The 26426-nt window shown below is 42.8% G+C and overlaps 3 protein-coding genes and 1 non-coding gene across 4 annotated transcripts; 2 read left to right on the forward strand and 2 right to left on the reverse strand.

Moving 5' to 3' along the window:
• Positions 1–748: 748 nt before the first annotated feature.
• Positions 749–1142, reverse strand: LOC121274557 (late histone H2B.L4-like). Its single transcript, XM_041181896.1, has one exon. The coding sequence runs from the start codon at positions 1136–1138 to the stop codon at positions 764–766; it is 375 nt and encodes a 124-aa protein (XP_041037830.1). The 5' UTR covers positions 1139–1142; the 3' UTR covers positions 749–763.
• Positions 1143–13530: 12388 nt separating this feature from the next.
• On the forward strand, positions 13531–14114 carry LOC121274544 (histone H2B). Its single transcript, XM_041181883.1, has one exon. It carries the CDS (start codon positions 13558–13560, stop codon positions 13933–13935), a length of 378 nt encoding a protein of 125 aa, XP_041037817.1. The 5' UTR covers positions 13531–13557; the 3' UTR covers positions 13936–14114.
• A 201-nt stretch (positions 14115–14315) lies between these two features.
• Positions 14316–16116, forward strand: LOC121274533 (histone H2A-like). Its single transcript, XM_041181873.1, has one exon. It carries the CDS (start codon positions 14874–14876, stop codon positions 15264–15266), a length of 393 nt encoding a protein of 130 aa, XP_041037807.1. The 5' UTR covers positions 14316–14873; the 3' UTR covers positions 15267–16116.
• Positions 16117–26354: 10238 nt separating this feature from the next.
• On the reverse strand, positions 26355–26426 carry trnam-cau. The gene has a single exon. It is a non-coding gene; the product is annotated as a tRNA-Met (tRNA).

Consider the following 26426-nt stretch of genomic DNA (forward strand, 5'->3'; position numbering starts at 1 on the left):
TTTTTGTGTTTCTGATTTTCAGTCTGGGTTTATCTGAACCTGAAAAGAAACCGAAAATAACGGCTCCAAATCTCTGCTTTTCGACATCGAAAAGGCGGCCGATATATTTATAAAGCAGGAAATACATTTCATACAGAAAACCCCATTAGTAGTTAACATGGTCTGACGACAAAGTTTTAAAAATATCCGTCTCTGATGGGACAATTTCACATTTTATCCCAAGTTCCAGATTCGCTTTTATAATACGGGATCTATTCGGGGTTAATCTCGATCTGTAATGAAACCCTTTAACCAGCCGTCAGACTCATTTACATCGTTCTGCAAACGGACGGTATATTGTAGATACTCGTGAGTCAAAAGTGAATATTTTTGGTGTAAATTTGCCAGCGTTGAGACCGAAGGTTCCAACACGACCGGGACTGATAGGAAATGTTCGATTATCGAGACCAAACTTGACCAGAACTGGAAACTGACGCATTCTCTCTCTCTCCAAAGCGAGGGAAAAGGGCCGAATATGAACGCGGCGTCTGAGAATAAAGCGCAGTCATTAATCTATGGGGCATTAATTATCAGGACCCAAGAATTGAGCGAGTGATAAATCTACATTGCCAGAAAATATGAGTGAAATAAAATGAAAATAACAAGTTTCAATTACAAAAATTTTTGAATTATGAGAATAAATATAAAAATGATATAGCTGTTTCAAAGAGATTGTGGGTGGCTCTTAAAAGAGCCGTTGTGCTTTTCAGTCCGTTGTGGGGTTTTACTTGGAGCTGGTGTACTTGGTCACCGCCTTTGTCCCTTCCGACACGGCGTGCTTGGCCAGTTCCCCGGGCAGCAGCAGGCGCACGGCGGTCTGGATCTCCCGGGAGCTGATGGTGCTGCGCTTGTTGTAATGGGCCAGGCGGGAAGCCTCACCCGCGATGCGCTCGAAAATATCGCTCACGAACGAGTTCATGATGCTCATGGCCTTGGAGGAGATGCCGGTGTCGGGGTGAACCTGCTTCATCACTTTGTAGATGTAGATGGCGTAACTCTCCTTCCTCGACTTTCGCCGCTTCTTGCCGCCCTTTGCTAGCGGTTTCTTTAAGGCTTTCTTGGCTCCCTTCTTGGGAACTGGTTTCTTCTCATCAACCATCTTCCGTTTCAGACACAGAAATAAACCAAACCCTTTCCGAACGCCGATTAAATAGACAGTCTGACAGATATATGCTAATGAAGGATTGGAGAACAATCATTCTGATTGGATAGTTTTAAGAACTGACCAGATCTGGAAACTGACGCATTCTCTCTCTCCAAAGCCAGCGAAAAGGGCCTCTTCTTTTGTATTTTTCTGATTGCTGTTTATAAATATCCAATCAGATTTCGACCTCTCCACCAATCATTAGCCCTTTTACGACTGCAGGGCAACAGATTTTACAAGCTTCTCTCCAGCCAGAGTTTCTCCGTGTGTAAAGATATATTGGGAAATGTTGCCTGGCTGTCGGTGCGAGGGACCGTCCGGGAATGCAGGATTCCTTCTGGTACTCTGACGTTCTGCTAATGTGTTCGACTTACTCACCCGGATACTGTGTGAGGTAGGGGGATAGAGTATAGAGGGTGCATTCTGTTCTTGAAGTTGTGGTACACTGTGTGTAGGATTTATTCTGTACGTCAGTTTATAGAACTAGAAATGAGATTCATCCTGTGTTTCTCAGTTTCTGGCGCTGTAAATCAGTGTGGCATTGATTGTATATCTTTCAGTCTGTGCTATTATTCGAGTGTGCACTTCTCATTCACTCCCAGAGGCCGGTAATGCGTTTGAGATTAGTGCTGGACATGCCAACATCTGATCCGCAATCAGAGTGCAGAATTCAGTCTGTGTCAGTTTCTGGTAGTGAATGGGAATGCCAGATTCATTGTCTATATCTGGGAATTTTTGAAACATATTCTGCGTCTGTTTATCTTCACTGCTGTATGTGAGAGTGGCATTACTTTGGTTAATTCTGGTACTAACATAGTCAGGAACATACGAACCAGGAACCGGCCCTCAGTCACTCGACCCTGCTCCGCCATTCAATAAGATCATGGCTGAGGGATATCTAAAGGGATATCTCAGAATTCATGGAATTTTTCGTTCTGATTGGAATGTGTATGTTCTAAGGGGAGGGCCCGCCATCCATGATTTACTAAGAAAATTAGAGACAGAATCAAACTTAAAGGAAAAGCGTATGATTATGTTCAGATGGTTGGCAGGTCGGAAGATTGGAAAAACTATAAAGAACAGCAAGGAATGACAAAAATATCAATGAGGAGGGAAAATTGGAGTACGAGAGAAAGCTAGCTAGTAATATAACGACAGAGAGAAAGAGTTTCTATAGATATTTAAATAAGAAAAAAGTTAACAAAGTGAGCATTGCTCCTATGGAAAATGCGTCTGCGGAATTCAAAATAGAAAGTAGGGAGATGGCGGATGAATGGAAAAGTTATTTTGCTTCGGTCTTCACTATAGACTACACAAGTAATATCCTGGAAAGGTAGGTAAAACAGGAAATGGAGGAAATTCCTGTAAATCAGGAAAAGGAGGAACTCGGAAAATTACCTAGGAAGTGGTATTGAGGGAATTGAAAGAAGTGGCTAATGAGATAGTTGATGCATTTGTTTTCATATTCCAAAATTCCCCAGATTTGGGGAAGCTTCAATTAGATTGGAAAACAGCAAATGTAACTCCTTTATTCAAAAAGGGAGGGAGACAGAAAGCAGAAAACTAAAGGCCAGTTAGCCGAACATCTGTCATGCGGAAAATGTTAGAAGCTATTATTAAAGATGCTATAGAAGGGCACTTACAAAACAATCAAGGCAATCAGGCAGAGTCAACATGGTTTTGTGAAAGGAAAATCATGTTTAACCAATTTATTGGAGTTCTTTGAAGGGGTCATGTGCTGTGGATAAAGGGGTACCGGTGAATATACTGTACTTAGATTTCCAGAAGGCATTTGATAAAACTCCACATCAAAGATTACTGCAGAAAATAAAAGCTCACAGTGTTGGGCCTAACATATTGGCATGGATAGAAGATTGGTGAACTAACAGGAAGTAGAGAGTTGGCATAAGTGGGTCCTTTTTTGGTTAGCAGGATGTGACAAGTGGTGTGTCAGAGGGATCCGTGCTGGGCCCTTAACTTTTTACAATTTATGCAAATTACTTCAATGAAGGGACTGAAGCAATGGCTAATAAATTTGCTGATGACACAAAATTAGGTAGGAGAGTAAATTGTGAAGAGGACATAAGGAGGCTACAAAGGGACATAAATTAAATGAGTGGGCAATGCTCTGGCAAATGGAGTATAATGTGGGAAAACTTGAAATTGTTCATTGTGGCAGGAAGTGTAAAAAAGCTTATTATCTAAATGGTGAGATATTGTAGAGCTCTGCGGCTCAGCGGGATTTGGGTGTCCTAGTGCATGAATCATAAAAGGTTAGTCTGCAGGTACAGCAGGGAATTAGGAGAGCTAATAGAATGTTCTCATTTATTGTGAGGGGAATTGATTACAAAGATAGGGAGGTTCTGCATCAGTTGTAGAGGGCACTGGTGAGACCACATCTGGAGTCCTGTGTACAGTACTGGTCTCCTTATTTAAGGAAATTTAAATGTGCTAGAAGCAGTTCAGAGAAGGTTTACTAGACTAATACCAGGAATGGGCGGGTTGTCTTATGAAGAAAGATTGGACAGGTTAGCCTATCTTTGTGACTGGAATTTAGAAGAGTAAGAGGTGACTAGATTGAAACCTTCAAGATCCTGAGGGGTCTTAACAGGGTGGATGTGAAGAGGATGTTTCCTCTTGAGGGAAAATCTAGAACTAGGTGGCCACTGTTTATAAATAAGGGGTCACTCATTTAAGACAGGGTTGAGGAGATTTTTTTTGGGTGCAATGAATCTTGGAATTCTCTTCCTCAAAAGGTGGTGGAAGCAGAGTCTTTGAATATTTTGAAGATAGAGCTAGATTGAGTCTTGATTAGCGAGGGTGATGAAAGGCTATTGGAGTCAGACAGGAAGGTGGAGTTGAGGTTTACTTTAGCGAGCTCTGCTTTTATGCCTCACTTAAGTTTAAAATACTCATCATGGATGCACTCGTTTCTGCCTCAAAATGAATGTAAAATTCAATCATATTATGAATGCTGATACCTAGGGGTGCCTTCACTATGAGGTTATCAATTAATCCTATCTCGTTGCTTAACACCAGGTCTAGTATAGCTTGATCCCTGGTTGGCTCCAGAATGTGCTGTCCTAAGAAACTATCCTGAAAACATTCTATGAGCTCCTCACCTACGCAACCTCTCCCCATCTGATTTTCCAGTATATATGTAGATTAAAATCTCCCATGATTATCGCTGTACTTGTCTGACAAGCTTCCATGATCTCTTCTATTATACTCTGTCCTACGTGTAATTAAATAGGAACCTGTACATCACTCCCACTGTGACTTCTTGCCTTTATCATTTCTCATCTGAAACCAAACCACTTCTACGTCCAGGTTTCTTGAACTTAGGTCATCCCTCTCTAATGTGCCAGTACCATCATTAATTAACAGAGCCATCTCTATACATTTTCCTGACTTTGTGTCATTCCTAGGTGTCACCAGCCCTTTTTTTACTCAGGCCCCAATCTATGTCATCCTGTAGCCATGCCCCTGTAACAGCAATTAGATCGTTTTTTTTAATTTCTTTTTGCACTATCAGTTCATCTGTTATGTTTCAAATGCCACATGCATTTAGATACAGAGACTTTAGTTTTGTCCTTTCATTGTTTCTGCAGTGTCTAGCGTTATCTGCTGATTTACTCTTAGATTTTTAATATTTGTCCCTTCCTGTCATGGTCTGTTTATCATTTCCCATATTAATACCTTCTTTTCTTGCCATGTCTCTGCTCTTTGAAAATGTGATCCCTTCCACTATGTTCCTTTTGCCTGCAGATAACAGGGCCCTGCGCATGAATATATGTAGCCTCTAGCATGTGTAAGTGAGCCACATTGTGAAGAGTCAGGAACTTCAGTTACTTATTGGGTGAGGTAGTGACCATTTTCCTCAGAGGAGTGAAGGTTGAGAGGAAGGGATAGAGATATTCAAAATTATGATGAGTCTGGACACAACAGATACCGTGTTCCAACTACTGGATGAGTTAAAGACCAGAGGGCACAGATTTAAGGTAATTGACAGAAGCAATGGATACTTTTTGGAGAAACTTTTTCATTCAGTGATTGGTTAAGATCTCAGATGTGGGTCCTGACACTGCTAGAGGCAGATACAATCAAGGTAGTCAGGAGAGAATTGGGTTCTTATCTGAAAAGGAAGAATGTGCAGGGTTGTGGGCAGAAGGTGGGGAATGACCCTATATGTATTACTCATTTGAAGGCCTGATGTAGACTCAAAGGGCTGAACTTCATTGTGTGCTGTGACAGTAATACTGTGTGTGTGTGTGTGTGTGTGTGTGTGTGTGTGTGTGTGTGTAAGTTTTGGTGTGCTTGGTTATGCTGATTATCCTTCTGTCAAACTCTGGTGCTGCATGTGAATGTGGAATTCGTTATGTTTCTGTCAGGAGTGCTACTGGGTCTGAATGTGGGATTATCTAGATTATGTTAATATAGTTCAGTAGTCCTGTATGCAAATCTGAGAATCAGTCTGTAAGTAGCATTCTTTAATTATGTGTGTGTGTGTGTGTGTGCATGTGCGTGTGTCATTCTACGTGAATTTATGATTATTTCTGACTTTCATCGGTACTATAAGTGTGGGTCAAATTGATTAGTGTCATTCAGGCTCAGATATTGTGAGTGAGTGTAGTAACAATCTGCATCTGTCAGTGTCTGGTAATGGACTTGTGCTTAATAATGATTCTGTACCTATCAGTCTCTGCTACTCTGTGACAGTGTGGGATTCATTACATAACATTCAGTCTCTTGGACTATTTACCAGTCTAGATTCATTCCATGTTGAAATTTCAGTACAGAAATAGGCCATTGACATTGTCAGCTTAATGGAATAATTTTGAGTTTGGCCTCATATGAAATCCCATTCTGTGTAATTTTTTCATGTGAAACTCAATTGTTATGCTAGTGTAACTCAGTTTGTACTAATCAAATTAATGCTATGTCATTCAACTTGTTTCTGAGTGAGAATTTTAAAGTTGGCTGTTGAGCTCAGTTTGCAGTGATAGAATTAATACAACATTTATCAGTCTGATACTGTATGGGTTTTTCAGACTGCTCTGTGATTTGTATCTCAATCTGTGTTCATCATTTTGATACAGTATCCCTTAGTTTAATAATTTGGGTGAGTTTCAAACTAGAATCTGAGGTTGTATCTTTCAGTTCTATCTGGTAATAATGAAATTGCAGCTAAGGCTGATTCCCTAATCAGTGCTGCCAACCCATCTCCCCTTATTCTTTCTCTTATCTTTTTCTGAACACTGTATTTCTGAATATTCAGCACCCAGTCCTCACTCTTTTTAAAACATGTTTCTTTCATTGCCACTACATCATCTTCCCACATTGCTGTTTGTCCTTCAAGTGCATTTATCACAGTGTGTTTACGTACATGTATTGTAAACAGGTCTTTGCATTCCTCATAGGGCTTATTAATCTGCCCCTGTTGAATATGGCATTGCTTCCTTCTCCAGTGTTATACATCACTCTCCCTCCTCTCTGTCCTTAGTAATTTCTGGTACTTCTGTAAGATGGTGACCAACCTCTGCCAATTTAGATTAAATCTTCAGCAACCAGCCTAGTGAACCATAAACTAAAATTGGACTTGGTCCCTGTGCTTCCAGAACACAATGGATCAGAACTCCACCAAGTTAACCTCTTGGCCACCTCTGCTCCCTGTGAGTGACACTGTACTTACTGTGTGTGGGGAGTTGACTGCACTTCCCCTTGTGTTGTAGAATCACAACATTTATTCTGCTGCTTTCAACTATTTGCTTATCAGAAGAAAAAAAGTGTTTATTATAATTTAAGAAGAGGTGAGGTAGAAAATATGAAAAAAACAAAACAATTATTAAATTAATAATTATTCGGAACAACCGCAAAGTCAGAGGTTCAAGAAGGCAGCTCACCACCACCTTTCCAAGGGCAACTCGGGATGGGCAATAAATGCTGGCCCAGCCAGTGAAGCCCACATCCCGTGAATGAATGAAAAAGGTAAGACAAACAGAGTCAGTGTCTGAATCCACTGCAGTCCTGTGGCACTCAGCTGCTAAACACCAGGGACTTTGTACCTGTTACAACAATTTCCTGCCATCCAGAAACAATCCACTGTTCCAGGAGTGGGACTGAGTGATGGAGCAGGGACTATTGTGTAGGTCAGATTTCTAATTGCCGCTCCCATGGACTAACCGTTCAAGTGAAAGCAAACAGCCGCTGTTTAAAATGTGTCTCTGCATTAGCGGCTGTTTTAAACCATCTTCTTCCACTCACAGGCAGTGCTGGGGAGGGCAGCGCGCATGCGCAGAATGCTGCACAAATTCCGGACACACAAATATTGAAAATTTCCGGCACAGAATGAGGCCATTCGGCCCATTGTGTCAACACCAGCCCCCAAATAGTTTGATCCAGCCTCATGTCACTTTCCTGCTCTTGCTCTGTGAGTCCTGCAGGTTCCAGCAGCCCAGTGCAGATCCAAGTGTTTGTTAAAGGCAGTGATGAGCTGCCCTCCCTCAGCTCTGCCTGGGACTGGAAGAAGATGGTTTCAAACAGCCGCCAATGGAGAGATCCCGCTCCCGGGGAAAGGGAACAAACAGCAGCCTCCTGGGAGGAGGGAGACAGAATGGCAAGAAGCTGTTATTGAAAACCATTGCTGCTTTCTCTCCACAAAGGAACAATGAATATTTATCTCTATGAATATTTCTGGTTTAGTTCCAGCTACCAGGGTTTGTTGATATTGGACAGTGAGGAGTGGCAACAGAGCTGAACAGTCAGGATGGGGGGAGTCAGGCAAACAGCAGTTATTACAGGCACCAGCTGAGAACAAGGATGGGCACGTTTTTCATCAGTGACTGTTTGGTGTCCGTTGAATGGTTAATCCAATAGGAGCAATGAATGGAAATCTGACCTGAACGAATGTCCCTGTTCCACCGGGCATTCCCATCAGCAGTGCAGGGTTTCGGTTGTACCTGCATCTGACAATTGACAATGTTTGTATTGCTGCAGTTTCTTTGTGGCTGTTCATTATTATTGTTTACTAAGAGCCTTTATATTTTCTTCCTCACCTGTATTTGTTGTAACCCAAGCATTCTTTTCTACAGGGAAATCATTGACAGGACCAGAATAAATGTGATGTTTCCTCCACCTGTGTTACAGTGATCAGTGCAGACAGTTCCTCACACACAGTATGTACGTTCTCACTCAGACTGCATCAGTTCCACAATCTCAGACAGCAGAACTGGTTCCAGAGGTACATTTTCAAACCAACAATCAAACAGGGAGCAGGAGAGACAGACATTGTTTCCATGTCACCCAACTCACTACTACCGACAGGTAGATAGATAAATCACACTCCAAATTCTCACCCACTATTAGATTATCTGTGTGTCAGTTCTACATTGTGCAAGAGTTTGCTGCAATTAAAGTAAATACCAAGATAGAACTGAAAGACAGTATAACCTGTGATGCAAACACAGATTCCAGTTTTAAACTCACCCAGACTATTAACTTCACGGATACAAAAACAATTTGATTAGTACAGACTGTGATAGAGACTACATACCAGTCCAAAAACCTCAGAGTATCAGAATGGCAGATACTGTATTCATTCTCACAGAGCAAACTGAGCACAACAGACAAGTTTAAAATTCTCACAGTCTGATTGAATGAAAATGTATCAATTTGATTATTACAAAGTGAATTACACTTACACAGCAATGGAGTGTTAGATCCAAAGATAACTGAGCTTTCACAATTGTGTTCACACAGAAAGGGAGTTAATACTAGGTCAAACTCACAATTACTTTATTACAACATTCAGCATCAGTGGCCTGTTTCTATTCTGAAATTTCAACATGGGATGAATCTAAACTTGTAAACAGTCACAGAAACTGAAGGTTATGTAATGAATCCCACACTGTCACAGAGAAGCAGAGACTGACAGATTCAGAATGATTATCAACGACATGTCCAGTACCAGAAACTGACAGATACATACTGAATACTACACTCAAAATTCCTGAGCCTGAATAATATTCCATTTATCTGACACAGACATAAAGTACCACTGACAGTGAAAGATAGTCACAAACTCACATCAAACACAAACACTCACACAGTCACACGCACACACACACACATTATTAAAGAATGGGAGTTTCAGAATGATTCCCATATTTACATTCAGGCCCACTGAACTATATTAATGTAATCCCACACTCAAACCTTGTACGATATCCTGACAGTTATAGAAAGAATCCTCCATTCACAGTCACATGCATCAGCAGTGACTGACAAATACAGCCCGACTCCTACACATAAGCTGAGTGATGCAGGATTAATTACACATACACACAGACATAAAGACAAACACACCCTCACACAGACACTCTACCAGAGACTAACAGGTAGAAAATGAACTTCCAGTACCACTGAACAATTCAGGTTGAGTCCCAAATGCTCATTCTGTACCAGAGCCTGATAGATACAGAAATAATGCCTTAAAAACAGACCAAAGCTTCACAGTTACAAAATCAGACACCGATTACCAAAGATTGGCAGTTACATAAGGAGAAAACATTCACAGTATCACAGAGTGGTAAATATGGAGTAAATTCCACAGTCACTGGGCACACTCACACCACCAAATTGTATTCTATCTGCCATGTTCTTGCCAACTCAGACAACCTGTCTATCAGCCTTAGCAGCATTTTTGTGTCCTGCTCACAGATTAATTTTCCACCTAATTTTGTATCATCAACAAACTTGAATATGTTCCATTCAGTCCCTATCTAAGTCATCAATGTATGTTGTAAGTAACTGATGATCATGTATTATCAACAGTAAGTTAGAGCCCACCAATCCATAAGTGTCCTGTTTATTCCTACACTGTTTTCTGTCCATTAACTAATCCTTGATCCATGCTAATGTTTGATCCCTAATCAAATGTTCTAATTTTGTGTAATAAGCTCCTGTGTGGGACTTTTGCAAATCGCTGAGCAAAATTACACCCCCCCCCCTCAGATTGCAAGGCCCTGTGTTACCAAAACAAAAGGAGAACCTTAATTACACATTAAATGACAAAGAGAACAGGCAAACAGTACCTGCTTGTAAGATATTGCATGAATCCCAATATTGTACCCAGACTGCAGACTAAACTATGCATTACAGATCACTCCCCAACCCTCAGAGTATCTACAAGCTAGATGAAGCCGATCTTACACACCGGCCAATGTATCAGATTGTATGATATACAGACATTCAGAATTGCGTTGACAGAGGTGGAATTTTAATCCAAAACTCTGACATAATAACTGATTAATACCCACAGCTATTAACTCCAGCTGCGACACATTTTATATTAAACATAGGTCAGGCTTACACTCATAATACTTGGATAGAATCTCACAATTGTTACAGCAGAGGGAGGCCATTCGGCTCACAGTATCTGTGCCAGCTCTCTGCAAGAGCAGCTGAGCTGCTCCCATTGACATATTCTTCCCCACAGGCCTGTTTAATTTTCCTTTTGTTCTTTTTCTATTTCTATCTTGTCCAATGAGCTCAAATTATCTATTCACATGGACACAATTGCTTCTCTTCATAGACATCGACCATTCAACATCCATCCTTTCCCAAGGTTAATGGTCCCAGCTATTCTAAGCCAGTGCTGATTACTGATGAGGTATCAACTGCAACATGAATAACTCCATATTGGGATTCACTTATCTGCCATCCTCTTCTCCATTACCCTTTACACTCTCTGAGAGCCGTTTGGTTGCCCTGAGCTGTGTCTGGTACCCATCCCAAAATTCTCCGTACTGAAGAATAACTGCTTTAATTGGATTTACCTGAGCAAATGAGGAGGGATCTACCGTGGTTTGTTTGGTTTTAAATACCACTTTGCAAATTCATACTCCCAGCAAGAAGCCTGATCTACTGAGGATGTAAATCAGAAATTCAGATTTGTATTCTACCTGATTTCCAGGCATTGGAATTAATTTCCATCCAGATTCCTGCTTTGCATGACCCAGTGGGGAATCTCCTAACTCACAACACAAGGTCAGGTAATTACAGGTCTATAGAGCAGTTGAAAAGTCTGACTTTTTAAAAGTTTATGTGTATAAAGGCCACTTGATAAGATTGCTAAATAAAAAAAAAAGTTAGTCAGCCTGATATGAAAATGTGAACTTAACACTGAAGTGGAGATGTTTTCAGGTAGGCCCAATTCTGACAATCACCTAGAGTGTTAGTGATAACTGGTTACTACAGGAGATGTGAGCTTTTTTATTCATTCATGGGATATGAGCCCATTCCTAATTGCCTAAGTAGTGTTGAGCTGCCTTTTTGAATACAACTGAGTGGTTTACTCAGCAATTGTAGATGACAGTTCAGAGTCAACTTCATTGCTGTGCTTGGCCCTAGGATCCAATATAAGCCAGACCAGGTAAGGATGGGGATGATAAATCTACTTTTGTAAAGATATGAAGGTGTTAAACTTAGCATTTTGAACACTATTCCTGGGATAAATGTTACATATAGATACACAATCAATCCCAGAGTCATATGCAGCATCAAAGACTAAGAACTAAACAATAACTGTCTCTCTTACATACAGTCAAGTCACTCACCATCCTGAATTGAAAATATATCACCATTCCTTCACCTGTTGCTGGGTCAGAATCCTGGAACTCCCTTCCTAACAGCATTCTGGTTGCACCCACAACACATGGACTGCAACAGTTCAAGCAGGCAGCTCACCACCACCTTCTCAAGGGCAACAAGGGATGGGCAATAAATGCTGCTCCAGCCACCATATCCCAGATCACATGAATAAAAAAAAAATACAGCACCAGAGACTACTCAGCAAATCTTACACAACACCAGACACTGAGACAGACAGTATGAAGACCAATACACAGTAAAAAAGAGACTAATACAGAATGAATCCCAGCATGCACACCACGCCAGAGACTATCAAAAACAGAATGAATTCCACAGTCACATTGTACTGGAGGTTGAAAGACATATACACACAAAAAAAATCCCACATTCACCACAGTGCCAGAGAGTGACAGATACAGTATGAATCCCACATCACACAAAGCACCTTGACTGAAAGATACAGGATGAATCGCAAATTGTCCCAGAGTTGTAGAGATACAGAATAATCACAGACTAAGAAACACAGAGGAATCTCAAAGCCAAGGACTGACAGAGACAAAATGAATCCTTCATTTCTGCAAAGCATCAGGCACTGAGTTACAAAATGGGATCAACGCTTACACAGGATACCAATGTCCAACAGAAGCAAAATGAATTGCAAGCTGCCATACAGTACCACTGATTGAGAGAGAATTGATCCCACTCATTCAGTCTTATCTATTGAGGCAAATTCTACATTTGACAGTCTTTGGGGCTGTAAGTGACAGTGGGATTACTTCTGTCAAAAAATGCGAGAGATGGACCTATTGAGAATAAATCACACACTCTGAATCAGTACCAGAGACTGACAGATACAGACTGAATTTCAGACTCCCGTTCAGCAATGGATGTTGACAGGTACAGAGTTAAACTCACATTCACACACAGTATCAGACATTGACAATGAATGAGAAGTTAAGACTCAGAGATAGTACCACAGGCTGAAAGACACAGAATCAATACAACTCTGACCTACAATGCCAGAGACTGACAAATAAAGAATCTCATTCACATACAGTTACAGAGATTTGCAGGTACAGAATAAATCCAATAGTTTTCGTGGCCGAGAGAAACACATACTGATTTAATTTCGCACTGGCGTGTAGTCCCAAGAAGCGAATTATTTCATTTACATGCACCAATAAGGGACAGATGCACAATGATCCTCAAGATATCAAATGAATCCAACATTGAGACATGGTCCCATCAAGTCACAGATACAGAATAAATCCAGCCCTCGCACACTGTACCACGGCCTTCCAAACAGTGAAGGAACCCCACGCTCACACACAGCATCAGACAGTGAGTAAATCACACACATTACCAGAGCCTCAAAATTCCTGAAGGAATCCCACATTCCGAAACAGTCCCTTGCACCGAGAACCAAGCGACATTTCCCGGTGTATCTTTACACGCTGATAAACTCCGGCTGCAGACGGTCTTAGTAAAATGTATTTCCTGATTGTAGGAAGGAGGCCTTTGAACGGTGAAGAAAGCTAAATATGATTGGTCGATTTATATATCCAATCAGAAAATCACAAAATAAGAAGACGTTTTGTTTTAAATGTGTCCAATCAGAATCATCGCCTCCTCATTCCTCATTAGCATATATCTATCAGACTGTCTATTTAACGAGCGGACGGAAGGGGTTTGGTTTATTTCTGTGTCTGAAATTGAGATTGAAGATGGTTGAAGAGAAGAAGAAACCAGTTGCTAAGAAAGGCGCCAAGAAAGCGGTGAGTAAACCGACAGGAAAGGGCGGCAAGAAGCGGCGAAAGTCGAGGAAGGAGAGTTACTCCATCTACATCTACAAAGTGATGAAGCAGGTTCACCCCGACACCGGCATCTCCTCCAAGGCCATGAGCATCATGAACTCGTTCGTGAACGATATTTTCGAGCGCATCGCGGGTGAGGCTTCCCGCCTGGCCCATTACAACAAGCGCAGCACCATCAGCTCCCGGGAGATCCAGACCGCCGTGCGCCTGCTGCTGCCCGGGGAACTGGCCAAGCACGCCGTGTCGGAAGGGACAAAGGCGGTGACCAAGTACACCAGCTCCAAGTAAAACTCCACAATGGACTGAACAACACCCGAAATACAACGGCTCTTTTAAGAGCCACCCACAATCTCTCTGAAAATGCTATACGATTGCTCCATTTCTAAAGTTATGACTTTTACTGTGAAGAATTTTGAATTATCTAATTGTTATTTTCTTTGTTTCAATCACAGATTCTCGGTAATGTAGATTTAACCCTCGTTCAATTATTGAGTTTCGTTAATAATGCCTCAAAGTAATGATTTGCCGATTACCCTCGGCGCTTTGCTTTAAGACGAGTTTATATTCGGCCCCTTTCCCTGGTTTTGGAGAGAGAGCGAATAGAACGCAAATGTGTCAGTTTCCAGTTCTGGTCAAGTTTGGTCTCAATAATCGATCAGTTCATTTCCTTTCAGCCCCGGTTGTGTAGCAACCTTCAGTCCCAACTCTGGCAAAAATGTTAAATTTTGGCTGTCACAACTATCTACAATATACCATCCGTTTGCAGAACGATGTAAATGGGACTTTCTGCGGCTGCTAACAGGGTTCCATAAAGGATCGAGATTGACCCCCGGATCACGGATTCTAAAAGCGATTTAGAACCTGGGATAAAATGTGAAATAGTCCCATCAGGGACGCTTATTTTTTATAACTTCGTCGTCATTTCCAATTATGCTATGTCCGTTCTTTTTTATTTTTTTTTTACAAATTTGGCGGGCTTTTATAATTTGAAAAAGATCGGTTGAAATATCAAAATTTGGCGCCGTTATTTTCCGCCCTCACTCCGTGGAGTCTCCGGATTGGTGAGTTCAGTAAATATCTGGTTGGTGATATGAACAATATTATGAGACGCAGCACAAAGTGACCAATCAGCAATATCCGCAGTACCATTCATTCCGAAGCTATAAGAGAAGCGAATGTGAGAGGATTTCCTCATTCTCTGTGAAAGTGTTTGTGAGATTGTGGAAATGTCTGGAAGAGGAAAGACCAGCGGAAAAGTTCGGTCCAAGGCCAAGTCTCGCTCCTCCCGGGCTGGACTGCAGTTCCCGGTGGGCCGTGTTCACAGGCTCCTGAGAAAGGGCAACTATGCTGAGCGTGTGGGTGCCGGAGCCCCGGTCTATCTGGCTGCTGTGCTGGAGTATCTGACGGCTGAAATCCTCGAGCTGGCTGGTAACGCGGCCCGGGACAACAAGAAGACCCGCATCATCCCCAGACACCTGCAGCTGGCCGTCCGCAACGACGAGGAGCTCAACAAGCTGCTGGGAGGGGTGACCATCGCTCAGGGCGGGGTGCTGCCTAATATCCAGGCCGTGCTGCTGCCCAAGAAAACCAGCGCCGCTGCGGGCTCGAAGACCAAGTGAAGCGGCCATTCTTTAACCTAATAACCCAAAGGCTCTTTTCAGAGCCACTCACAGGATCATTGAAAGGGCTGCTCACTGTCAGCAGATGGAGTTATTGTAGATGGAGCAGATGGAGTTATTATCTGTTTCTGATTTGTTTACTTGTGTTTTCAGTTCCCTCTCTGCATTGCGCTGTTTCTCTTCTCCCACATCCCGCTTTAGTGAATTGAGAATTGAAAGTCAGAGTAGACGTTTCAATGTCATAAATATCGAGTTTGTCCTGGTACATTCACGAAAACTATGAAAAATGTCACGACTGGTGCATTAAATGGTTTGTTTTTACTCTCGGGTGATCTGAGCGCCGCTCCAGGAACAGAGTGAACTCGGAAACGGAGCGGACACGTTCCGGCTGATCTGTTTATTCCGCAGTTTTCCCAGAGACCGGAATCAGTGAGAGTTGAGCACTCAGGACCTGAGTCCATTGTAGCGGTTTCAGATCTGCACCCGCCCCCATCCCCCCGGGTCTCCCTATTCTCAGGACACAAAGCTGCCTGTCCCAGGCGGTTTGGTGTCGGTGATTCTCTCTCCACTCCCTGTTGTAACATTCCCGGCCGCTTTTAATGGAGAGAATCAGAAATCAGCCGCTTTTCTCCGTCCCCGTGAAGTCTGTGAAGGATTTGGTTGGTAATCTCTTTTTTGCTTTTCCACTTATTTGAGATTTGAGCTGATTTTAAATTGCTGAACTGGGTCTTATTACCGTCGGAGATTGACACATTCAAACTGTTACTAAGATAGCGCCAGGATGCTGTGACGGAAAGTACAATATAACAGATCTTGAAGTGTGAGATTAAAATTGTTGCTTGGACATTAAGGTGTTCGGTTATTTTGTATTTTTCCTGCACTGAAATTGGCGGGCTTTTCGAATTTGAAAATGTAAGCCAATCAAAACTTCCTATTTCTTCTCCCTGGCTCCCCGATTGGTTAGCAATTTGATTGAGAAGAGAGTATCCAATTAGAGCTACAGACTCTCAGACGGTTCATAACGATTAAGAGAGAGATTAAGCTGAAGGAATCGGTGTCTTCAACCTCAGCTGTACTTGAATTCTAAAATATACTTTGATCCAACAGGGAAATAATTGAGGGAACCGGAATAAATGTGATATTTCCACCAGCCAAGTTAGAGTGAAGATTCCGGCCAGCTCCTCTCACACAGTACGTACATTATCACTGACAGAACACAGTGACAGGTCATCAGTTCCAGAGTCATATTTTCAATCCATCAATGAAACAGAGCAGGAGAGACAGACGCTGTTTCCATGTCAACAATTAAATATAAAATAAAACGGACACAACGGTTCCAGTTTCAAGTTTACAGAATTAACCTGAATAATATAGTCTGAGATTCATGTGAAGTACCAGTCCAATATTTACACACAAGAGTTTATAAATTGCAGTATTAAGTCCCATAGTCTGTCCTGGCATACACATTAGAAGCAAATCCAAATCTCAAGTACGTTATCAGAGCAAGATATTACTAAAGAACATTAAAAACTAGGAGCAGGTGTAGGCAATTCAGCCCTGCCATTTAATACGATCATGGCTGATCTCATTTCAGCCTCAACTCTAATTTACCACCCTCTCCCCATAATCTTTCAATCCATTACTAATTAAAAATCTATCTATCTATCTCTTTAAATTTATTCAGTGTCCCAGTATCCACTGTGCTCTGAGGTAATGATTCCACAGATTCACGACCCTTTGAGAAAAGTGATTCCTCCTCATCTCTGATTTAAATCTACCACCCCTTAGCCTAAAACTGGCCTCTCATTCTAGAATGCCCCACAAGGGGAAACATCTGCTCCACGTCTACTTTGTCTATCCCCTTTAGCATCTTATATACCTCAACTAGGTCCCCTCTCATCCTCTAAACTCTAGCGAGTATAGGCCTAAACTGCTCAATTTCTTCTCATATGATAAGCCCCGCATCTCTGGAATCAATGTAGTGAACCGCCTCCAACGCGATTACATCCTTCCTCAATTAAGGGGACCAAAACTGTGCACATTACTCAAGGTGTGGTCTCACCAATGCCTTGTACAGTTGTAACAACACTTCCCTATTTTTATACTCTATTCCTTTAGCAATAAGTGCCAAAATTCCATTTGCCTTCCTTATTACCTGCTGTACCTGCATAATAACTTTCAGCGATTCATGCACGAGGACACCCAGATCCCTCTGCACTGAAGCATTCTGAAGGTTCTCTCCATTTAAATAATAAGTCGCCTTTTTATTCTTCTGACCAAAATGGATAACCTCACACTTATCCACGTTAAACTCCATCTGCCAAATTTTGGTCCATTCACCTAGCTTGTCAATATCCATTTGTAAATTTCTTATTTCTTCATTGCAACTTACTTTTCCACCTATTTTGGTGTCATCTGCAAATTTAGCTATAGTACCTTCTATCCCTGAATCCAAGTCATTAATATAGATTGTAAATAGTTGTGACCGAAGGACTGAACCCTGTGATACCCCACTAGTTACAGCTTGCTATCCAGAAAAAGACCCATTTATCCTGACTCTCTGCTTTCTGTGGGTTAGCCAATCCTCTAACCAAGCTAATATAATACCCCTAACTCTGTGTGATCTTATCTTGTGTATTAATCTTTTGTATGGCACCTTATCAAAGGCTTTCTGGAAGTCCAGATTTCCTACATCTACAGGATCCCCATTATCCACTTTGCTTGTTTCACCTTCAAAGAACTCTAGCAAATTAATCAAACAGGAGTTACTCTTCGTAAAACCATGCTGACTCTGATGGATTGTATTCTGACTTTCCAAATGCCCCATTACTAATTCCTTAATAATGGATTCCAACAATTTCCCAATGACAGACATTAAACTAACTGGTCTATACTTTCCTACTTTCTGCCTCACCCCTTTTTGAATATGGGCATTATATTAGCATATTTCCAATCCACTGGAACCTTTCCAGAATCCAGAGACCTTTGGAATATTATTATCAATGCCCTATCTCCTCTATCACTTCCTTTAAGACCCTCTGATCTAGGTCAGGTCATATTCTGAAAGCTAGTATAACCTGAGATGCAAACTTTGATTCCAGTTGTGCTATTAGGGAAGGAATTTCAGGATTTTGACCCAGCAGCTGTGAAGGAACAGTGATATATTTCAAGTCAGGATGATGAGTGGCTTTGAGGAGAATTTAGAGGTGGTGGTGTTCCTATGTGCCTGCTGCCCTTGTCCTTCAACAAACTGGTGTTCGTGGGTTTGGAAGGTGCTGTCTAAAGAGGAATGGTGAGTTTCCGAAGTGCACCTTGTAGATGGTAAACACTGCTGCTACTGTGCGTCAGTGGTGAATGGAGTGAATGTTTTTGAATGGGATGCCAATCAAGTGGGCTGCTTTGTCTTGGATGGTGTCAAGCCTCTTGAGTGTTGTTGGAGTTGCACTCATCCAGGCAAGTGGAGAGTATTCCATCACACTCTTGACATGTGCCTTATAGATGGTGGGTAGGCTTTGGAGAGCCAGGAGGTGTGTTACTAGCCACAGGATTCAGAGCCTCTGATGTGTGCTTGTAGCCACAGTATTTATATGCCTACTCCAGTTCAGTTTCTGGTCAATGGTAATCACCAGGATGTTGATAGTTGGTAATTCAGCAATGGCAATGTCATTGAATGTCAAAGAGCGATGATTAGTTTCTCTCTTGTTGGACATGGTCATTGCCTGGCTCTTCTGTGGTGTGAATGTTAATTGCCGCTTGTCAGGCCAAGTTTGAATAATGCCCAGGTCCTGCAACATTTGGACCTGGACTCCTTCAGTACCTGAGGAGTTGCAAATGGTGCTGACCATTGTGCAATCATCAGCAAACATGCCCACTGCCCACTGCTGATGGAAAAAGGTCATTGCTGAAGCAGCTGAAGTTGATTGGGCCTTGGATACTCCCCTGAATGACTCCTGCAGTGACATCCTGGGACTCAGATGATTGATTTCCAATGATCACAACCACCTTCCTTGGTGATAGATATGACTCCAACCAGCGGAGAGCTTTCCCCCTGATTCCCATTGACTCCAGTGTTACTCTGGCTCCTTGATGCCACACTCTGTCAAATGCAGATGTCAAGGGCAGTCCCCCTCGCCTCCCCTCTGGAGTTCCGCTCTTTGCCCATGTTTAAAGCAAGGCTGCAATAAGGTCAGGAGCTGAGTGGCCCCGGTGGAATCCAAACTGAGCACCGGTGAGTAGGTTATTGCCACTTGTTAGCCCTGTTGATGGCTGCTTCTATCACCTTACTAATGATCGAGAGTAGACTGATGGGGCAGTAATTGGCCAGGTTGGATTTGTCCTGCTATTTTTATACAGTACATGTCTGGCAATTTTCTACATCACTGGATAGATACTAGTGTAGTAGCCATACTGGAACAGCTTAGCCAGGGGCGCAGCAAGTTCTGGATCACAAGCCTACAGTGCTATTGCTGGACCATTGTCAGGGCCCATAGCCTTTGCAGTACCCCGTGCCTTCAGCCGTTTCTTTGTATCATGTGGAGTGAATCAAATGGACTGAAGGTTGGCATCTGTGATGCTGGGGACCTCTGAACGAGGCCGACATGGATCATCCACTCAACACTTCTGTAGGAAGGTTGTTGTGAATGCTTCAGCCTTATCTTTTGCACTGATGTGCTGGGCTCCTCAAACTTTGTGAAGCCTCCATTACTGACTGCAGAGTTAAATCTGATCCATTGGTTGTAGAATTACTTTACTCGGACCATCACTTGCTGCTTATGTTGTTTGGCAGGTAAGTAGTTTTGTTTTGTAGCTTTGCCAAGTTGACACCTCAGTTTTAGTTATGCCTGGTGCTGTTCCTGGAATTCACTCATGCGCTCATCATTAAACCAGGGTTGATCCCCTGACTTGATGGTAATAGTAGAGTGGGGGATATGCTGGGCCATGAGGTCACAGTTTGTGGTTAAGTACAATTCTGCAGCTGATGACCCGCAGCACCTCATGGATGCCAAGACTAGAGTTGTAAGATCTGTTTGAAATCTAACCCATTTTACACGATGGTAGTGCCACACAACATGATGGAGTATATCCTCGATGTGAAGATGTGTCTTTATCTCCACAGGGACTGTGCGGTGCTCGCTCCTACCGCTCTTGCCATGGACAGATACATCAGCCGCAGGCAGTTTGCTGAGGATGAGTTCAAGTATGTTTTTCTCCTCACCACCAGCCGCAGACCTGGTCTGCGGTGGTGCTACAAGGGCATTTTTGGTGATGGACCCACTCAACATGCATTCTGTGCCCTTGCCATCCTCAGTGCTTCTTTCAAGTGCTTTGAACATGGAGGAGATAAAAACAAAAAGATAAAAACAAAAAACTGCGCATGCTGGAAATCCAAAACAAAAGCAGAAACAGAATTACCTGGAAAAACTCAGCAAGTCTGGCAGCATCGTTGGAGAAGAGCACAGTTGACGTTTTGAGTCCTCATGATGCTTGAACAGAACTAAGTAAAAATAGGAAAGGGGTGAAACATAAGCTGGATTAAGGGGGTGGGGTTGTTGGGACAAGCAGTCAGTAATAGGTGGAGATAACCAAAAAATGTCACAGACAAAAGAACAAAGAGGCGTTGAAGGTGGTGATATTATCTAAAGGAATGTGCTCATTAAGAGTAGAGAGCAGGACAGCCACGGTACAGATAGCTCTAGTGGGGGTGGGGGAATACTTAAAGGTTGAGATAAACAATGGGTGGAAATACATTTAAAAATAATGAAATTAGGTGGGAAAATAAAAAATCTATATAAATTATTGGAACGAACAAAAAGGAGGGGGAGGAAACGGAAAGGGGGTGGGGATGGAGGAGAGAGTTTAAGATCTAAAATTGTTGAACTCAATATTCAGTCCAGAAGGCTGTAAAGTGCCTAGTCGGAAGATGAGATGCTGTTCCTTCAGTTTGCGTGGAGCTTCACTGGAACAATGCAGCAAACCAAGGACAGACATGTGGGCAGTACAGCAGGGTGGAGTGTTGAAATAGCAAGCGACAGAGAGGTCTGGGTAATGTGGACAGACTGAAGATGTTCTGAAAATCGGTCAGTCAGTCTGCGTTTGGTCTCTCCAATGTAGAGGAATCTGCATTGGGAGCAACGAATGCAGTAGACTAAGTTGAGAGAAGTGCAAGTGAAAAGCTGCTTCACTTGAAAGGAGTGTTTGGGCCCTTGGACGGTGAGGAGGGGGAGTGAAGGGGCAGGTGTTGCATCTTCTGTGGTTGCATGGGAAGGTACCGTGGGAGGGGATTGAGGAGTAGAGGGTGATGGAGGAGTGGACCAGTATGTCATGGAGGGAACGATCCCTATGGAATGCCACCGGGGGAGTGAAGGGAAGATGTGTTTGGTGCTGCTTCATGCTCTCAATGGGACCTGGAAAAATTTATTAACTTTGCTTCCAATCTCTACCCCTCCATTATTTTCACATGGTTCATCTTTGACACTTCCCTTCCCTTCCTTAACATCTCTGTCTCAATTTCTGGTGATAGACTGTCCACCAATATCCATTACAAGCCTACTGACTCCCACAGCTACCTCGACTACAGCTCCTCACACCCAGCTTCCTGTAAGGAGTCCATCCCATTCTCTCAGTTCCTTCACCTCCGACGCATCTGTTCTGATGATGCCACTTTCAAAAACAGTTCCACTGACATGTCCTCCTTCTTCCTTAACCGAGGTTTTCCACCCACGGTGGTTGACAGGGCCCACAACCGTGTCCGGCCCATCTCCCATGCATCCGCCCTCACGCCTTCCCCTCCCTCCCAGAAACATGATAGGGTCCCCCTTGTCCTCATTTATCACCCCACCAGCCTCCACAATCAAAGGATCATCCTCCGCTTTTTCCGCCAACTCCAACATGATGCCACCACCCAAACACATCTTCCCTTCACCCACCCCCCCACACCCCACCGGCGGCATTCTGTAGGGATTGTTCCTTCCGTGACACCCTGGGCCACTCCTCCATCACCCCCTACTCTTCAACCCCCTCCCACGACATCTTCCCATGCAACTGCAGAAGGTGCAACACCTGCCCCTTCACTTCCTCTCTCCTTACCGTCCAAGGGCCCAAAGACTCCTTTCAAGTGAAGCAGCTTTTCACTTGCATTTCCCCCAACTTAGTCTATGGCATTCGTTGCTCCCAATGTGGTTTCCTCTACATTGGAGAGACCAAACACAGACTGGGTGACCGCTTTGCAGAACACCTTCGGTCTGTCCACAAGCATTACCCAGACCTCTCTGTTGCTTGCCATTTCAACACTCCACCCTGCTCTCTTGCCCACTTGTCTGTCCTTGGCTTGCTGCATTGTTCCAGTGAAGCTCAACGCAAACTGGAGGAACAGCACCTCATCTTCCGACTAGGCACTTTACAGCCTTCTGGACTGAATATTGAGTTCAACAATTTTAGATTTTGAACTCTCTCCTACATCCCCACCCCCTTTCCATTTCTTCCCCCCCCCTTTTTGTTTTTTCCAATAATTTATATATATTTTTCTTTTCCCACCTATTTCCATTATTTTTAAATGTATTTCCACCCATTGTTCATCTCTACCTTTTAGTATTCCCCCACCCCTACTAGAGCTATCTGTACCTTGGCTGTCCTGCTCTCTACTCTTAATTAGCACATTCCTTTAGATAATATCAGCATCTTCAACACCTCTTTGTTCTTTTGTCTGTGACATTTTTTGGTTATCTCCACCTATTACTGACTGCTTGTCCCAACAACCCCCCTCCCCCCACACCTTAAACCAGCTTACGTTTCACCCCTTTCCTATTTTTACTTAGTGCTGTTGAAGGGTCATGAGGACTCGAACCGTCAACTGTGCTCTCCTGCGCCGATGCTGCCAGACCTGCTGAGTTTTTCCAGATATTTCTGTTTCTGTTTTTGTTTTGAAAATGAAGGAGTACTGCTTCATGAGCTGAAGAGTAGGTAGTGGGCATTGGTACCTGTTAATCCACAGGGGGTTTCCTTGCCCATGATTGAACTGATGCCATGGGACTGCAGTCAATTTTGAGGACACCCGGGGCAACACGTATATCACTATGCCACCATCTCTGCTGGTGATTTGTCCCATCAATGGTGGTGGTATCTGTGAGATTTTCTGTCAGGAATGTTTCCATGAGTATGACAATGTGAGGCTGTTGACTGACGATTGCCAAAACGTTAGCAAGTATTGACAGGGATTCCATTTGATGCTAAGTGGTGCATCCAGTTTCATTCCTTTAATAGATCTTAGTGGCTTGTTGCCATTTTAAAATCAAGCACATTGTTGTTGGTCTGAAGCCACATATAAGTACCAGATCAGGGTTCACCATCTGTCATGGTGGGATTCAAATCCCTGGAAAATTACTCTGGATCAGCAGCAATACCATTCCACCAGTGCTGATAACACACCAGTTATACCACTGATAGGTTTAAAGAGAGTGCAGGAATCATATATACTAACAGATGCTGACTGATTCAAATGGAAGACCACACACACACACACACACACACAGACACACACACACACACACACACGTGACTGAAAAGTATTAAATGAATCCCACAATTTCATACAGCACTAGAAATTTTAGATGCAGGATTGCTCCCACTGACAGATAGAGAATTAATCTCATACTCACAAACAGCATGAGGAACTGAAAGATACATATGATTCCAACGCTGACATAATATCACAGACATAAAATGCAATTGACCGATCTAGGGTGAATGTCAATTAACTCACATTACGAGAGCTTGACACATACACAATCTGTATATGTGTGTGTGTGTATATATACATATATATATATGTATATATGTATATATGTGTGGCATTCAGATACAGATTGAACCCCAAATCAAAATGGTACCAGAGAATGAAATATGTAAAATGAAATCTCATGTACTTTCCTAGTGACAGATCTGAATGCCTGTTACACTCATACACAGTTCCAGAGAATAACAGATGCAGACTGATTACTGCACACCCAAGCAATACCAAAGGTTTCAGATTCAGAATGATGTCCACATGTATGGAAAAGAGGGTGAGGATGGGGGACGGAGTTCATGGTCTGAAGTTGTTGAACTCAATGTTAAGTCTGGAAAGCTGTAAAGTGCCTAATCGGAAGATGAGGTGCTGTTCCTCCAGTTTGTGTTGGGTTTCACTGGAACATTGCAGCAGGCCAAGGATGCTCATGTGGGCATGAGAGCAGGATGGGATGTTGAAATGGCAAGTGACAGGAAGGTTGTGTCATGCTTGCGGACAGATTGAAGGTGCTCCACAAAGTGGTCACCCAGCCTACATTTGGTTTCTCCAATGTAGAGGAGACTGTGTTGGGAGCAGCGAATGCAGGAGATCAAATTGAAGGAGGTGCAAGTGAAGCGCTGCTTCACCTGAAAGGAGTATTTGCACCCTTGGATGGTGAGGAGGGAGGGGTAAAGGGGCAGGTGTTGCACCTTTTGCGATTGCTTGGGAAGGTGCTGTGGGAGGGGGCTGAGATGTTGGGGGTGATAGAGGAGTGGACCAGGGTGTCCTGGAGGGAACAGCCCCTCCAGAATTCCGACAGTGGGGGTGAGGGAAAGATGTGTTTGTTGGTGGCATCATCCTGGAGTTAGCAGAAATGGCAGAGGATGACTCTTACTTTGCAACCCTGATTGTGCTAAGAATTACACTTGCAGTGTGAACTAGAAGGGCAGAGTTTTAAAAATAAGGGATGTCCCATTCAAGACGGAGATTAGGAGGAATTTATTCTCAGATGATTGTTAGTCTTTGGAATTCCCTTTCCCTGACAGCAACGGAGGCTGGATCATTGAATATATGCGAGATTGAAAGAGACAGATTTTACAAGAGAGTCAAGGGTTGTGGGAGACAGGCAGGAAAGTGGAGTTGAAGCCATAATCAGATCAGCCATGGTCTTACTTAACGGCAGAGTAGATTCGAGGGGCTGAAAGGCCTCCTCTTGCTCTTATCTCTAATGTTCTTATGCCTGTAACCTCTTCCGCATTCTGGTTCCTTTTTCTTTGCACGTTTGGTTTTAATCTCATTTTTCTCGTGTTTTTGCTTTTGGATGGCAGCTGTTCATCATTCCTCCATTCACGCTCCTTTAGAATCATCTCTGGTTTTTGTTACTTGTTCCTTTGCCATTCCCTGCAGCCTTGCAGCACCAATTCTTTTGTCATTGAATCTCTCCTGCCCTCCACCCTGTTTTGGAACCACAAGACAAAAGGTTTTACTAAATTGAGTAACGAGTAGCGACGAGAATTAATTAATAATCTGACAGTAAATAAGCATCTAAAAATGAGTGACCACAATATGTTAGAGGCAGGCATTCAGTTGGAGGAGAATGGTCACACAGAAGCTACAGTTTTCAACATAAGGAGGGAATGAGCGATAAACTGAACTCGTTAAAATTCGATCGGTGATTAACAGATAAAACAAGACAGGAAACAATCAGACACTCAAAAAAGTATTTAGTACAATATGTAGAATGCAAGCCCGAGGGAATGAAACTTCACGTTCTTGGTTAATGATGATTTGGGGGACAGAATTCCATGTTTTGAGTCGGCGATTAAGAAGTGTGTTACCTGTCCAAATATTGATTAACTGTGTCCTTGACCTGATGCTGTCTCCGCTATGCTGATACTCTCGATGATACAGGGTGAAGGGAAGATGTTCACCAAATTAGCATGGTGAATAACTGCAAGGTGCCCGGTAGATCGGACACACTGTTTATATGTATAAACTTCATTATATATTTTTTTCCATTTAAGGGAATAGCTTTTGCACTTCAGGCAATCATAGCGTGTTGGGGAACAAGAGAAGGCCACTTGGACCATCACGCCTGTGTCAGTTCTTGGGAGGAAGGAGATGAGAAAATCTAGGCCACACGTGTTTGCCGCACTTACAGCTTGTGTTCTTGCATGAATAAAAAGATTACAGAGATTTGTTGCAGAATGAAGTGGTTACTGGAAGCGAGAATCCGATGAAAACATTCGTGTACTGCAAAGAAATATCAGATATATTTGTGAGGAAAAGCCAAAAGCTTTTTTCTGCTCTTAATGAAAAAAGGTGAATAGCAGAGAATGGTTTCGATCCATCGACCTCTGGGTTATGGGCCCAGCACGCTTCCGCTGCGCCACTCTGCT

This window comes from Carcharodon carcharias (assembly GCF_017639515.1).
Source record: "Carcharodon carcharias isolate sCarCar2 chromosome 37 unlocalized genomic scaffold, sCarCar2.pri SUPER_37_unloc_1, whole genome shotgun sequence".
Lineage (NCBI taxonomy): Eukaryota > Metazoa > Chordata > Chondrichthyes > Lamniformes > Lamnidae > Carcharodon > Carcharodon carcharias.

Excerpts from the sequence above, each read along its gene's own strand:
- LOC121274533 (XM_041181873.1), top strand. The coding sequence starts at position 14,874 with ATGTCTGGAAGAGGAAAGACCAGCGGAAAAGTTCGGTCCAAGGCCAAG.
- LOC121274557 (XM_041181896.1), bottom strand. The coding sequence starts at position 1,138 with ATGGTTGATGAGAAGAAACCAGTTCCCAAGAAGGGAGCCAAGAAAGCC.
- LOC121274544 (XM_041181883.1), top strand. The coding sequence starts at position 13,558 with ATGGTTGAAGAGAAGAAGAAACCAGTTGCTAAGAAAGGCGCCAAGAAA.